Source organism: Lissotriton helveticus, chromosome 10, assembly GCF_964261635.1.
Source record: "Lissotriton helveticus chromosome 10, aLisHel1.1, whole genome shotgun sequence".
Taxonomy (NCBI): domain Eukaryota; kingdom Metazoa; phylum Chordata; class Amphibia; order Caudata; family Salamandridae; genus Lissotriton; species Lissotriton helveticus.
The window spans coordinates 36449443-36463852 of NC_136071.1; the positions used below are offsets into that span (position 1 = coordinate 36449443).

The 14410-nt window shown below is 48.5% G+C and overlaps 1 protein-coding gene across 2 annotated transcripts in view; it reads right to left on the bottom strand.

Annotated features, from left to right (window-relative positions):
* The window catches only part of LOC144785836 (synaptonemal complex central element protein 1-like), a 265320-nt gene that overhangs the window by 233325 nt on the left and 17585 nt on the right, over nucleotides 1-14410 (bottom strand). For both annotated transcript variants that reach the window (XM_078664681.1, XM_078664682.1), the window contains exon 2: nucleotides 4191-4244. In XM_078664681.1, coding sequence (XP_078520807.1) covers nucleotides 4191-4244 — 54 coding nt within the window. The remainder of the gene's footprint in view (nucleotides 1-4190; nucleotides 4245-14410) is intronic.

The following is a 14410-nucleotide window of genomic DNA, read 5'->3' on the forward strand; positions in this document are numbered from 1 at the left end:
CCTGAACTTGACAGTCGGAAGCAACTCGTAAATCAAGCACAAAATAGAGGATGAATCCAACACCTAAAATGGCCTCTGGCATTCACAGTTAAAAAGTGAGTTATGCTGGTGGCTCAAACTTGTAAAACCACTGAAATTAGCCAGTTATGTTTGTGAGTGCACTGAAAAACGACATAACTCACAGTTGTCTGCCATGTTGTTCTCCAGTTCACAATTTTTTTGTCTGTAACAGCACCAGGTGTTTTATGCACGGCATACAACTGTGAGTTATACTGTATTGAGTGCGCTGTTTGTAACAGAAACCTGGTTACAGGAGTCGTCCGCCCCAGACATTGCGGTACCTCTGCCCCCTGCATACACAATACATAGGCTCGACCGTCCGGGCAATAAAAAAGGAGGTGGAACGGCCATAATCCATAAGTCATCTATAAGAGTCCACATAAATGACTCCTACCCCGAGCGTTGGGGCGAGCTGCTCATTGCCACTATGACTGTGGGAAAGAATGAATCTTGGAAGATAGCCCTTATTTACAGGCCTCCTGGATCCAAGGCTCATTTCCCTGAAAAATTAGTGGAAGCAATAGCGCCCTATGCCCTTGCCACCGGAAACTTTCTTCTACTAGGAGATGTTAATTACCATCTTGAACAAACCCTTGACCCTCATACCACAGACCTGATTACCAGCCTGGATGCCCTACAGTTATGCCTACTTCCAACAGGCCCAACCCACGTAGCCGGCCATACCCATGACTTTGTCTGCACTAACTCTCCAAATGTAGCGATTACCACAGACCGACCCAGTTTTCTGGTCGGACCATTTCATCATTAAATTTGTTATAAATGGCTTTCAGGCCCCGGCAACACGCCCAACCAAGCTAAGAATGAGCAGGCCATGGAATAAAATCACTCTGTCCGCTTTTGCCGCTAAATTTTCCCCTCCCACCATTTCCCAATGCACTAACCCTAGCCTAGCCGCCATGAAACTTGAATCGGCAATTACCCTTGCTTTAGATGACATAGCCCCCATGCGCGAAACTAAACCTCCGAAAAACAATTCACCCTGGTTTACGCCAGAGTTAAAGCAAACTAAACACTCTACTAGGATGGCAGAACGGAAATGGCGACACACAAAAAATGTCCAAGACAGGGAAAGATATAAAACTGCACATCGGCAGTATATGAAGGACATCGCTGAGGCAAAAAAAATCTACTTAGGCAATAGGATTACATTAGCAGCCAATTCACAAAGAGAACTCTTTAACATTGTTAAGGAGTTCACTAATCCAGCAGGAACGCGGCTGGCGCCCCCCGATTCCAAGGACTGGGTGGAATCTGTAGCCTCCTACCTCCATGAGAAAGTCAACGACATTCATAAACGTCTTCCCCAATTAATGACAAAAGACGAAACTAACGTCAACGAGCAAAACATCCCCAAGGATCATTCTGCCACATTAAGTCATTTCTCACCCTTCTCAGAAAAGGAGGTGAACCAAATTTTGCTGAAAATGAAGTCTGGAGCCCCGGGAGATCCTGCCTCTCCGCAAGTTATATCTAAAAATTTCCCCAGTACTGATCCCCATCCTAACCAGCATTTTCAATCAATCCCTTCACCGTTGTGATGTCCCCAAGCACTGGAAGGAGGCAGTAATTAGGCCCATTTTAAAGAAACCTACGGCTGACCCGGACCAACTTGTAAACTATCGACCAATCTTCCTTCTACCACACTTTGGAAAAACCATGGAAGCATTAATAAATAAACAACTTGTTGCCCACCTAGAGTCCAACAAACTTCTCGACCCATCCCAGTCTGGTTTCAGGGCATCCCACAGCACTGAAACGGCCCTGCTTGAGGTCGTGGACAATATAAGACTGTCTTTGGACTCTAAACAATCGGCTATACTGATCTTGCTGGACCTGTCTGCGGCCTTCGACACCATCTCGCATCGCGTTCTGCTAGAGCGCCTTGCTGAGGCTGGTGTCGAGGGCGCCGCACTCCGATGGCTGACAAGCTATCTTGGCAACAGACGGTCTAGGGTCTAGCTAGGCTCCCACTCCTCTATTTTCTATGAAAATGATAAGGGTGTCCCACAGGGATCCATTCTGAGTCCAACTCTTTTTAATGTATATGTCTCCCCCCTGGCGAAGATCATCAGAGCACACGGTTTCGGAACCATATCCTATGCTGACGATACCCAAATCTTCGTCACTATCAACCAAAATCCTGATGATATAAAGAGTAGGTTCCAAAATTGTATGGTCAGTATACAAGAATGGATGTCCAGGAATTATCTGATGATGAACGCTGGAAAGTCTGAGGTCATGCTTTTTGGCAAAGCTGACCAAATTTGGACATCAGACTGGTGGCCAGTCTCCCTCGGGCTTTGCCCAGTCCCCAAGCCCTCTGTCAGGAATCTTGGTATAACAATAGACGATAAGTTAACCATGTCTGAACACATCAGGAAAATAGTGGGAAAAGCTACGTCCAGATGCGCAGCCTGAGGAAGATCTTTAAATGGATCCCACTCTCAGCACGTATGCCCCTAGTCCAAGGACTCATTATTAACAGGATAGACTACGGTAATGGCCTTATCTCAGCCATCAATCTAACACTATTGAAAAAACTGCAGGTCCTCCAAAATACTGCTGCCAGGTTAGTACTAGATCTACCCCCTCGTACCCCTTCAGCCGCCTGCCTCAAGACTCTGCACTGGCAACCAATACCAACACGCATAAAGTTCAAATTATGCTGCCTAGTCCATAAAGCTGTAAATGGCCACGGACCTGTCTATCTCGAACATAAGCTCAAGGCCCACTTCCCAAGTAGAACGTTACGTTCTTCCAGCAAAGCCCTTCTCTCTGTACCTAGAGTTCGAACAGTCAGAAATGGAGACAGAGCCTTCAGTAAATCTGCCCCAGAAGCCTGGAACTCCCTCCCCATCCAGCTGAGGTTAGAGCCTGATCATATGAAATTTCGAAGACAGCTTAAAACCTGGCTCTTCTAGCCAGCTAAGCCCTCCTACTTCCTGCAACAGTTGGTCTTGAGGTTCCTTTTTGCCTGCTAGCGCTCTGAGACCTTCGGGTGATTTATGCGCTTTACAAATGAAATAAATGAAATGAAATGAAATCTCAAAAGTAACTAGCGGGTTTCAGACGTTTTATGTGTCTGGGCCACAAACAACTTTTAGATTCTTTTTTTCTGTTTCAAAATATATATAATGCATGAGTGTCCACAACATCAGTAAAAAAAAATCTCAAATTGCCTTATTACTGCCGGGGTATGGTGTTTCCAGTGTGTATTATGAATGGTGTTGTGGGTGAGAAACATTAATATTAGGAGCAGGCATGTTCAAGGTCATAAGAGAAAAGTTTCTTTGATATCATTATCACCATTATAATTATTGTTTATAAAATTTGAAAAATCCTCTTTTTCGTCACATAATGTTGGAAGTATGAATGATTCTGAGGTAGTTGTGGTCTTGGCCTATTTCTTTCACCCAACTGTACTAACAGGCTTGATAATAATTAGAACACAAATATCCAGGAATGGAAAAGTGGTTTCCTGTTGAAATGGAAAGAGGTGGCAATAATAGGTGGGCATTGGACACCATTGGGGTTTTGTTTTTAGGATCACTGTGATCCTATCACTTCTAAAGACATTTGATATGGACTGCTGCTGCACAGAGGATGCTCTCTATTGGAGTCAGGTGAATCTCGGGTAATCTCTGCAACACAGTATTGCCTCAATCAAGGTGAGAAAGGACCAGAACCTGCAAGGTGGTTAAGAAGTCAGCTTCCAGTAGAAAGAACACCAGTTGGGAGCAGGGTCAAATGATGCCAAATAATATTTCTGTTGCATAGTCAATCAGAAGTTGAGGCTGATGTTCATGTGAAAACTTCAGGACCTGCTGCTGACAACAAACCGATGAAAGACTACAACTTCAAGTAGGAGGTTTGTTAAAGGAAAGCTTAGGACTAGAACCAGGATATCTGGAGTGATTAAGTTATCAGTACAATAAAGTCTTAGCTCATTTTCTGTCCCAGTGATGTGTGAAAATTCCCATTTAAGGACTTTGCATATTTGCCATCTTGAACCGAAATTCCAGTGACACAGTTGACATATGACCCGTAAGAGCATCAATAAGTCTTACTAATCAGCCCAAAAAGCTAGAAGTGACTTACTGAAACCATACCTTTCTGGAGCTTTTTCACAAGCCTTAAAAGATTTTCCACATCTAAAGTCGACTCTGCAAAAACATAAGTTGGGGGTGGAATTAGAATTAATCACTTTATGTTGTGCTAAACAGTAAAAGTATGACATAATACAGTATAGTATAAAATATCATAGACAGGTCAAATTATTACATCAGAATAGTTTTAATCGCTCCAGCCTCATCTTCCAAAATTAAAAAAAATTGAAAAATAGTGGGACACTTACCCAAATATTTTACTAATGTACACTGCTTAGCTATTCTTGGGGGGCAAATTATTCACAATGTGCATTTTTATTTACAATAAAGAACAGAGCCATCACAACATATATATGCTTATAAAACATTGAATGGATACACCATGAGTGCTCTGTGTTGTCCTTTGGAAAAACACATGTTTGAGTGAGTTCACCATCACTGATTACGGAGGCACCCGTCTTCAGTTCGGCAGTTGCTGGTAGGTGCGTTTATTTCTTTTTTTTACATACTGCCTGAACCACCGCATTTGGATATCCCTGATCGACTAAGGTTATGAATTATTTATATTAAGGACATATGCTCGTTTGCCCGACGCCTGCATGTGAATCTCCAGGTCAGTGGCTGTGGCGAGGGGCACTTTACTGAAGAGACACAGCTCCCAAGAGTGTACGTGGTAGCCTAAGCAGGGCAGAATTAAGTGGCAGGCCTGCATCAATGTGGCCACGTGCGTGTACTAAATGACATTCAGCACATATATGTTTTGGTGCTTTTGAAGGAGAGATGGTTTATTAGGCATTGAGACGTTCATCAGATGCAATGTGCAAACGCAGGTACTGCTATCAGGTTAGAACGGTGAAATTACATGCAAATATGGCCGCCAAAATCAAACTATCCGATGGCTACAGTCCTCTCTTACTGGCCACTTTTTAATCCTCCAATGGGAATAGTTTACAAGATTTTTAAATGAATTGCATAATGAGGGTTGACTTCATTTAATTCTATGTCAGGACGGAGGCGAGGATTATGCAGTCCTTTCTTCTCTTTATTACAAACAGCAAATTCAAAGTGGACCAATAAGAAAACTTTTCAGGAACTACAACTCCCATGAGCACATGGGCTACAGTGTCCATAACCCCAGCCATCCAATCACGAGGGTCTCCACTGTATAACTGGTCCTGACGTCCCTTCCTCTTCCTCTTTCTTCTCTGCTCGTCAGTTAAGTCCACTTCTTTTCCTACTGACGTATTGTTGAGCTTATTATTATTTCTATTATCTGGATATGCTTGGTTTTAATTGTTACGACGTAACGTGCTTCTGTTTAGCTTGTTTCTACTTAATGATAGAGTCTCAGTTACGTCAGCTTTCCTACTGAAATATGGTTTGTCTGGTATTGCTGTGCGCTACTTTACTTGGATAAGCTCATTGTGATTATTATGACGCCGATATTGTCACTTACTTCTGTTTAGCCTTGTAGCTGGTTAATTATGGTATCGCGCCATGCTGGACTCGCACTTCTAGGAGTCGCTTGGTGACAGACGCGCGTCAGGCTCTGCTTGCGCCGTCAATCCTCCCGCTTATCGCGGACCGTGTTTGCGCGCTTCCCGCGCTTTCTCGGCTCTGTGGGGCGCCCGGCGCTACGGAGAAGCTGCCTGTCGGCGGTTTTTTCTGCTGGCGTGGCGGCGCGCTGAGGAGAGCGCCGCTCTGCCTCACCAAGCCTCGCCTGACACCGGCTTCGGTGATCCCCTCACTCGCGCTACTGCGCAGCGACACCTGGTGGTGGCATCAAGGTACTGCGCCCAGTTTGATAGCTGGGTTGCTTGAGCACTGGCGAGGGGGCTACCTGCTGTATTTGTTTAAGGTGTATACGTGCTCTCACCCTCATCTGACGCTGGCATCTGTCCAGGCAAGCCCCTTAATTCAGGAGGCGGAAGAGATTTCTCTCCCAACCCTTACCGCTTGCAGTTGGTTGCGCGCGGTCGCTGGCCCTGGATTCTGGACTAGCCCCTCCGAGGGATTGGGTGGGCGCTCTCGCCCAGGGTATCCCCGGGGGGTTGGTTCCCCAGTGTCGGTGGACCGCGGACCTCGAAGCGCGCAGGGTGGGTGTAGAAGAGCGTCACGCGGGGCACCCGGGGAGTCCGACCGTTTGGGGGCCTCCTCGCTGCAGAGTGCGCGGACGCTCATACATGTACCCTGCCGGGAGGGAGTCACACCCGGAGAGGATGGCGACGAGGTCGCTCTGGAGTGGCGACGAGGTCGCTTTTGAGACAGACCATGATGATGGTTTCCCCTTGGAGGGAGAGGGTATGTCCGGTGAAGGGGTTCCTCGACTGAGGCAGACTACACGGGCCGACCATGGCGCCCGGTGTCTCACTCATCGGGGTCCCAGGATGGGGATGGGAAGTCCTCCGATCTGTTTGACCCTTCAAGGATATACCATCCTAGGTCGTCGGAGAGGTTTCCTGACCCCAAGGTGGCGGCTTGTGTGGCGAGTAACATTTCGCAAACCTCGAGAAAAGGAGGTTGGAACCCGCATGCGGGGTGAATGCTCTCGATCGAAGCTAGAGGGCAGGGGGGCCGTCACCCCGGACACGGATGAGAAACTCTTCAAGTTCTTTGCCAAGTTCACGTAGGACCCGACGTGAGACTTAGACCGCTCCTGGCGTAACTGTCGGGTCACCTCCTGGATGCCGTGGATCCCTTAGCTCAGGTCACAGAAGTGTCGGCCAAGAGTCGGGGTCTGCGTTATCCACAGAGGTCGTGGCAGTTGGGGCCCAACGCGCCCTATGTTTCTTGGGCATTGCGCACTTCGCGTTGGAGACGTAACGTTAGCGGTCGCTTCTCATTACAATCGATCCTAAGCTTGGGGGCGAGCCGCAGGTCCTCCGGCACCCTACGGATTTTGACCTGTATCTTCTGGTCAAGAAAAAGGACACAGGTTTCGGCCGGTCCCCTAAACTAAAGGCTTTCGGCCGGTCAAAACTCGCGGGGATTCGAGGAGTGACTGGTTCCACCACTACAAGATGGAGGGGATCCATTTCCGACGCGGTCCCTTCTCCTGGGGGATCGGATGGTCCGTCTAGTCTTGCAGGACACGCACCTCTCGGGTCCCATCTCCCCGCCTCTCCGGTTTTCTCGCAGTTCCCTTGAGATGGTAAGGTTTCGTTTCTCAAACGCTGCCATTCTACCTCCCCTCGGCCCCGTGGTGCTTGACGAGGCTCCTTCGGCCGGTGGTTGGGACTCTGCGCGAGGGGGCGCTCGGCTGAGCGGATATCTCGATGACATCCTGAACTTGGATCAACTCGTCGGTCCGTCCCCAGGACACTTGAACATGACTACCGCTCTGCTCCCACTTCTGGCTTGCGTGCGGCATGCGCAGATAGCCGGGCTCAGGCCATGAGGCAGGTCTCCTTGGGTTCCCTATTCCATTCAGAGTCGGCCTCCCTCCACACTCCTTTTCAGGAGGTCACCGAGTTTCGCGGGGAGCTGTCTCAGGTCCTTCGGAAGGACGGCATCTCCCGGAGTCGGCTGGCCTGCAAAGTATGGAGGCGCAACACCTCAGCAAGGGCTCACGTACCCCAAACACGTCTCCCGGACGGAGGAGACGAGGACGGAAGTACGTGGGTTGATCGAGCGCGTGTGTGCGCGGAACGGGCGAACACTCTCCGGCTCCAGCCGGATCTGATCATCGAGTCGGATGCCAGCCGGTCAGGCTGGGGGGTGTAAAAAAAGTTCAATCGGGTCGGGGACAATCGATATTTGCCCGGCGGTATTGCCTCTGTGACCCTCTAGTTATTTAAATCAATGAAGAGGCAGGCGCTGGAGACTGGAAAGCAGGAAACAAGGTTTTTTTATTCTCTCCGGAGGAGAACACAACGAAACGGACAGAAGGTATCGTTCTGAGGTGCTCTAACTGTATTTCTGAGGCCTGGCCTCTTATACCCACATTTATGACTTTATTGTAGATTACACATACATGTTAAAGCTTTGATGTACGGAAAAGACATTCTCGGAACTCCCCTTTGGGCCCGTTCCCACACACATTTACAGTTGAAGTCCCCACCCTAGTCACAACAGGTGATGAGCATCGCGCAGCTGGATAATCCGCCGATTCACGGAATGTGGGGAGTTTGATCGGATCTCATGGGGTGGGGGCTTTGATCAACCCGGGGATTCTTTGATGGGGGAAGCTTTCTATTGTACGGGGAGGGGCAAGGATGGTATCGGCAGAGCTGGGTGTCGGCTTGGGAACGGGGAGGACAAAACGGGCACACGGGGAAAAGGGGGTTTGCATCTAAGGGCCGGAGATCATGAAAGGAAAGCAGGGAGGTGTCGCGCTGGGAACAGGATGAGGGCCTGGGGCAGAGCAGCGCCGAAGAGGGGTTTATGACTCGAGGCAGGTGCAAGCAGGGGGTGGTCAGCGTGCAGGCTTAGTGAAGGCAAAGGGCTATGTCAGGGGCCAGCGGCATGCAAAAAGGGTTTGTTCTGATCGGGGCATCTTAAAATGGCGGGCGCGCACGACAAAAGTGTGGCATCAGGGGAAGAGGCAAGATGGCGCAGATAATGTTCACCAAAACGCACTAATTTTCCACAGTCCTCCCTTTAACATATTCAAGACATCTTGCTGGTTCATTTTCTATTCGGTTCTACTGTGGTGAGCATGAGAAAGAAAACGGTAGGAACCCTAGATGAAAAAGAGTTGTAAACAATACATTTTGAGGTTTCTAGTTTTTAGGAGGTGCACCTATTTGATAAACTTTGATAAATTTGTTCAGCAGGAAAGTCATAGGAATGAAATACAAAAAACGGTTCTGCAGCGAGAGCAGCAAGTACATATCATAACGTGAACTGGCAGGTTATTACATATTTCGGATTCGGATTGGAGCAGGATCAATACAATGGCGGCTGGGAGAGAAATGAGGCGTAGCAAAACGGTGGTTGAGGATGTCAAATGTTCGAAGTTTACGAGTTCTCATTGTTCTTTGTGGTCTTTCGTTGGCGCTGTTGAGCACCGGCGGTGGAGCTACGAGTCCAGCTCTGTTCTAAGTTCTGCGTTGCAGGGCACGACCCTTTCCTCGCGTCTCCGGTCGAAAAGGTCCTTTTCGCCCTGTGTCCTTTGAGGTGATTGTCAGAGAGTTCAGATGGAAGAAGAGAGTACAAAACAGTCCATAGGGTAGGTCAGAGGAAAAGGGGGATGGAGCAAGGCCAAATTAGGAACAAACTAGGGGAACGAGAGACTTCAAATAGGCGGGCGTGTGACGGAATTCAGAGAGCGGGGACTTGTCGACAGGCACTGGACGTCGAGCAGGGGCATCAGGTCGACCCTTTCTTTTCATGCTGTCGAAAACAGTGCCTCGTCCTGCAGCTCTTTTCAGTCGTGGTCTCGCCTTGGCTAATGTCGCAGGTGTTCCTTAGTCTGCAGTCGGGCCTCGTGCTCCCACATCCGGTCCTTCTCTCCTCCAACAGCAGTACCCTTAAACAAGTTTGAAAAGACAGTCTTTAGAAAATTTGCAGATGAAGATAATCAAAAAGTCTATTTCTCTCCCAGCTCCAGGCAAAGAATGAAAATGTCCGTTATATTTAATGTTCACAACTGGCATATGAATGACCGGTGGCGGACCTGTTGGATTTACTATGACTTTCCTTCATAATTATTTATTACAGGCATGACAGTTCATCTGATGGTAACCCACCTTCGGGAGACAAATCTGGCAAAGATATGCCGTTCTCTAGAGTTTTACATTTACAAAAAGGGTACAGTGAGTCGTCAACATGGTACTACACAGGTATTTTGCTGAGAGACGAACATGGCTAAACATTTCCTTTCTATCGGTGCATCCTGTTTTTCAACTACTGCGGGGTTCATTTTGATGATTTCTTTACCTTGGTCTAGTCTGTTAACCTTGTAAAACATCATTCTGGGTCCTACGTAACCTTTTACAGCCCGGTTACTTAACTAGGAAGGACAGGGGTTTTATGGGAAACAACCAGGGACATAGACAGGGGAGGTAACGGGGGTGGTCACCTTTCCGGTTTGGGTATTGCGACAATTCGGGGAGGGGAGGGTCGCGTATTCTGAGGTCCTTGTTTTATACTATAGGAGCCGTTGACATGTAGTTCCCTTATTTCGGGTCAGATTAGGGAACCTCTGTCGTCTTACCTGTCCTTTCCCTTACGGCCCAACCTGGGTTCATTGACTTCTAGCGGAAAAGGAGAGGTAATGACGCGGCCTCAGGGTGATTGTATTAAAGACAAGCGTTTGTGCAAATACTGACGGTATTTGAAGCCAATTAGGTGGTGTGCTAGGGGTGGCAATCTGCCAATTTCGGGGCTAACCACTCGGAAGAGTGGGAGTGCAGAAATAGAGAGAGAGAGAGAGAGAGAGTGAGAGAGAGAGAGAGAGAGAGAGAGAGAGAGAGGGAGAGAGAGAGAGAGAGTGCAACGGCAGGCTAAATAGTACACGTGCAACAGAGAGGGTGGCAGTGTATTCAAGAAAGGCTATTTAGTGCATTACACAGTAAAGGGCATTCACGGGTCTGCGTTAGGATCTTGTAATCATGCAGTTTGAGCATTAGACAGGGTAGAGGGGACGTGCCTTGAGAAAAAAGGAAAGAAGAAAGGAGGTACCATTTTGTCGCACTTTCTCGCATTCTCGGTCCTTTGACCAGTTGGGTCAACGCCTCAGTCACACACACACACATTCCCTCACAGTTTCGCATCATACGTGACATGGGTTCATTCGTCCGGTCTGGTTTAAGGGTGATCACTTTCTATCAAGTTGTGCTAATTTTCCGGGTCTGTTCGATACGTGAGTAGTTTGCAGGCGTGCTTAGACACCACCCTGCGGCGCTAGTCCGTTTCGTGTATTTAGACATGGCAAGGTCTCAGATCTTCGCCACACCTTGGCTGTAATCTCTGATGTAACCTGCAGAGGGAGGAAAAAAGGGGGGGGGGGGTGGGGGAGACAGCATTCGCGCGCATTCAAATACATGGATTCATAAGTCCTTTACTTACCTCTTACTCGTCTTTCCTCCTTGGGGCAGGGTCCCCGGGGATATGGTTTCCGGAGTCGAGGGGGGGTAGTGTGTTCATGTAGGACGTGTGCGGGGAAACATAAAAAGGAAACCAGAGGTGCCTAGTGCGAGGTATCTAGTCAAAGGATATATCTCACTATCGGGATCCTTAAACCTCTTTCAACGCCGTGGCGTTCTAAAGTTCTTCGGTTCTTGGGTCCCTGCTACTTTGGAACGTTGTACTTTATAATATTTACATTATTTCATTTCACCCTCCTTTTACATTCCCTCATTTACACCATTCGTTTTACCCATCCTTGGAAGTCAAGGTCTTCCTCTACGCGAGAGTTCATGAGTCAGTCGCGTACTTTGAAGGCGGAGTGTCGTGTTGTCGATCCGATCCGTCCTCCAGGGCTGGGCAACCATCTTCTTTTAACCTTAAAGAGAGAGCAGAGTAGGGTGCACAGAAAAAGAACTTTCCCACCGATCCCACATTTTTAAAATAAAGCATGCAATACCCGTCCATAGTTTCAAAGACTTTATTTTGCAAAATCATTTCAGCATATGGATTATGAGGGTGCGGTCGTATTTGGTCGGTCGTGGCAATGGCTAAAGTGCGTACAGTGGGGGGTGTCGTTTGCAGCAATAAAAACATCGGAAAGTTTTACTCATTCATTTGTAAGAGACTAAAACGTCTATTAATTGGCTGGGGGTTCGGGGGCATATATTTTCATAATTTAGAAGCATAATCATAACAGTTGTAATCAGATTTCCTATATGCATACCGTACGTGCGCGTCGTAAATGGGGTTTACACCAGTTATAAAAATATAATACATTGTACATTCGTAATCAACATTTGTAACGGGGATCTTTTCACACTATTCGTCGAGTGAGTTCTCTTCGTCTTTTCTAGCCAAGTGTACAAAGGATCATATAAAATCTCAGAACATCAAGTTTATATTAGTGCGAAGGAACACCACGAGGTGTTCGTAAGTTCCGATTGATACCAGCGTCATTTTGGGCGGGGCCGGCACAGTCCGGAAGCAGCATCAGGGGGAAATGTTTCCATTACTGGCAGTTTGGACCAGAGTCCTTTTCGGCAGTTCTAGAATTCACGCTAACAGAAGGTGTGGCAATGTCATGTTTGTTTCGTTGGCGATCGAGGCAGCCGTCCCTTACCGGAAACCTGCAAAGGCCGAAGGTTCCGCCGGGGACCTTTGTATGATCTTCAAGGCTGCGGAGATGCTGTCGGAGATGGGGGCTCGTGCTCCATGGGACAAATGTTCGAGTTATACGGCTGGCCAAAGTTACTCTAGTGGCCGGGGCCCGCCTTCCAGCGGATCCAGACGCCATTTTGAGGCCCTACAGGGGCCACTCTCGTCGAGTTTGCAAGAATGGAAGAGACCCTTCGGAGTGAAAGGAAGAGGTCCCTGTTTTGTGAGAGCGGGACGTTCAGCTGGGGTGCAGCTGTGATGCCCCCACCTGGGGGGGCGAGGGAGACTCGTTCACATCGTCTCCTTCTCCCGGTGCACTCCATGCCGCTCCTTTTCATCGCCCCGCATGAAGGCCTCTCCACATCCGGTGTTCCCCAAGTGCCACCATTGTACGTTCGGTGCTGCGCAAATACTGGGGTGCCACCATTGTACGTTCGGTGCTGCGCAAGTACTGGGGTGCCACCATGGTGTGTTCGGTGCTGTGGAAGTATGGGCACCATCGCCTGACTGGGGATGTTCGGCGTCGGGCTGGGGGCTGGGAAACCTCCTACCGGTGGAGGTGGGAGAGGCTCGTCCGCGTCGCCTCTCCCTCCCAGCCCAACTTGGACAAATTGTTGTGGAGGTACGTGCAGGACATCCCGCCGTCCAGGACTGCTGCGGCTGTGACGGAAGAGAAAAGGAAGAGGTGCCTCGTTCTCCTTTGGACGTGTGGCGGGACTACCTTAGTCTTTCCAGGCCCGTTGCGGCCGGCCAAGGAGACATGTGGCGGGACTACCTGCAAATGCCCAGGCTGCGGGCTCCTGCCTCTCCTCCGGCTCCCCCATACGTTAAGATTTCCTGACCAAGAGTTGGCGGCGGGGCTCGCCTTATATGGGTTGCCGTTGGTTGGGCGTAGCCGTAACCCTGCCCTACCTTGGAAGGTTCCAGAATGGGGGGGGGCGAATGTTCTGTTTGACTTTCATTTTCTACAGTTTATCGTTATTATTCCTTGTTTGTTGTGTTAAATTAAAAGTTCAAGTTTATTAATGGTCTACGGATTTTGTTTTACCATTTCTTTCTTTCCAGGTTGCTTTTATGCTAAGTTTCTGCTAACAGAGGTCGAGTAACACGGAAACACGTGTAGAGGGATGACGCAGATTTGTACATTACATACACACAAACTCAGACGGGGGACAGTACAAGTACGACATACAAAGACCCAAGACAAATATAAAAAACAGTTATTGGTCATAATTATCTCTTTCCGTCTGTGAATTTTAAACGAGGCTGGGTTCCCGTCTTGACATTGCCCGACCTAGGAGAACTTGAGCATGCCGCTGAGATTTTCCTGGCGAAATCTGTGCCATCGGGCATAATCAAACGTGGTGGTTCTGTCTGGTCTGTCTATGTAAGTCGGGTTCTTCTCTGTCTCGCGCCTTTTCCCGTACTGTCGGTCTGTCGTTCCTGTCGGCCCTTTGCCTTTACTCACGCTCAGTAGAGTCGGGCATTGGGCTTTCCAGTGTCCGACATACCTACAAAAAGCGCATTGGTCTGACCCTAAGTCTGGTCGTCCTTTGCATAGTGTCGGGGGATAAGTTGTGGGTAGCGGTGTCCTGGGGTTGTCCTGTCGGTATATTTCCCTACTTGGTTTATCCTCGTCTTTTCTCTGTCGTTTCGTAGCCTCTCTGCGCCACATACCGAGACTGTCGAGCATAATTGGCGTCGTCTTATTATTTCGAAGGGCTATTTCTAACGTTTCTATTTTATCAAGGTCAAAGGATCCTGCCAGTGGCCACTGTTTGTCTTGGCTATCTTCGGTATACCTGTGCCATAATTTATTATAAGCTATGGTGACTAACCCATAGTTTATGAACATGTCCTTATTAGGGGTGCCTTCTAGTGGAGCTATATGGTCCACCTCTAACACCCGGTCCGGGCTAAACAGGCTATTTATCAGTGGGGAGAAGACAGACATGACGGCTCGTAACGAGGGACTAAAAAGTCAGCACTGCCTATCT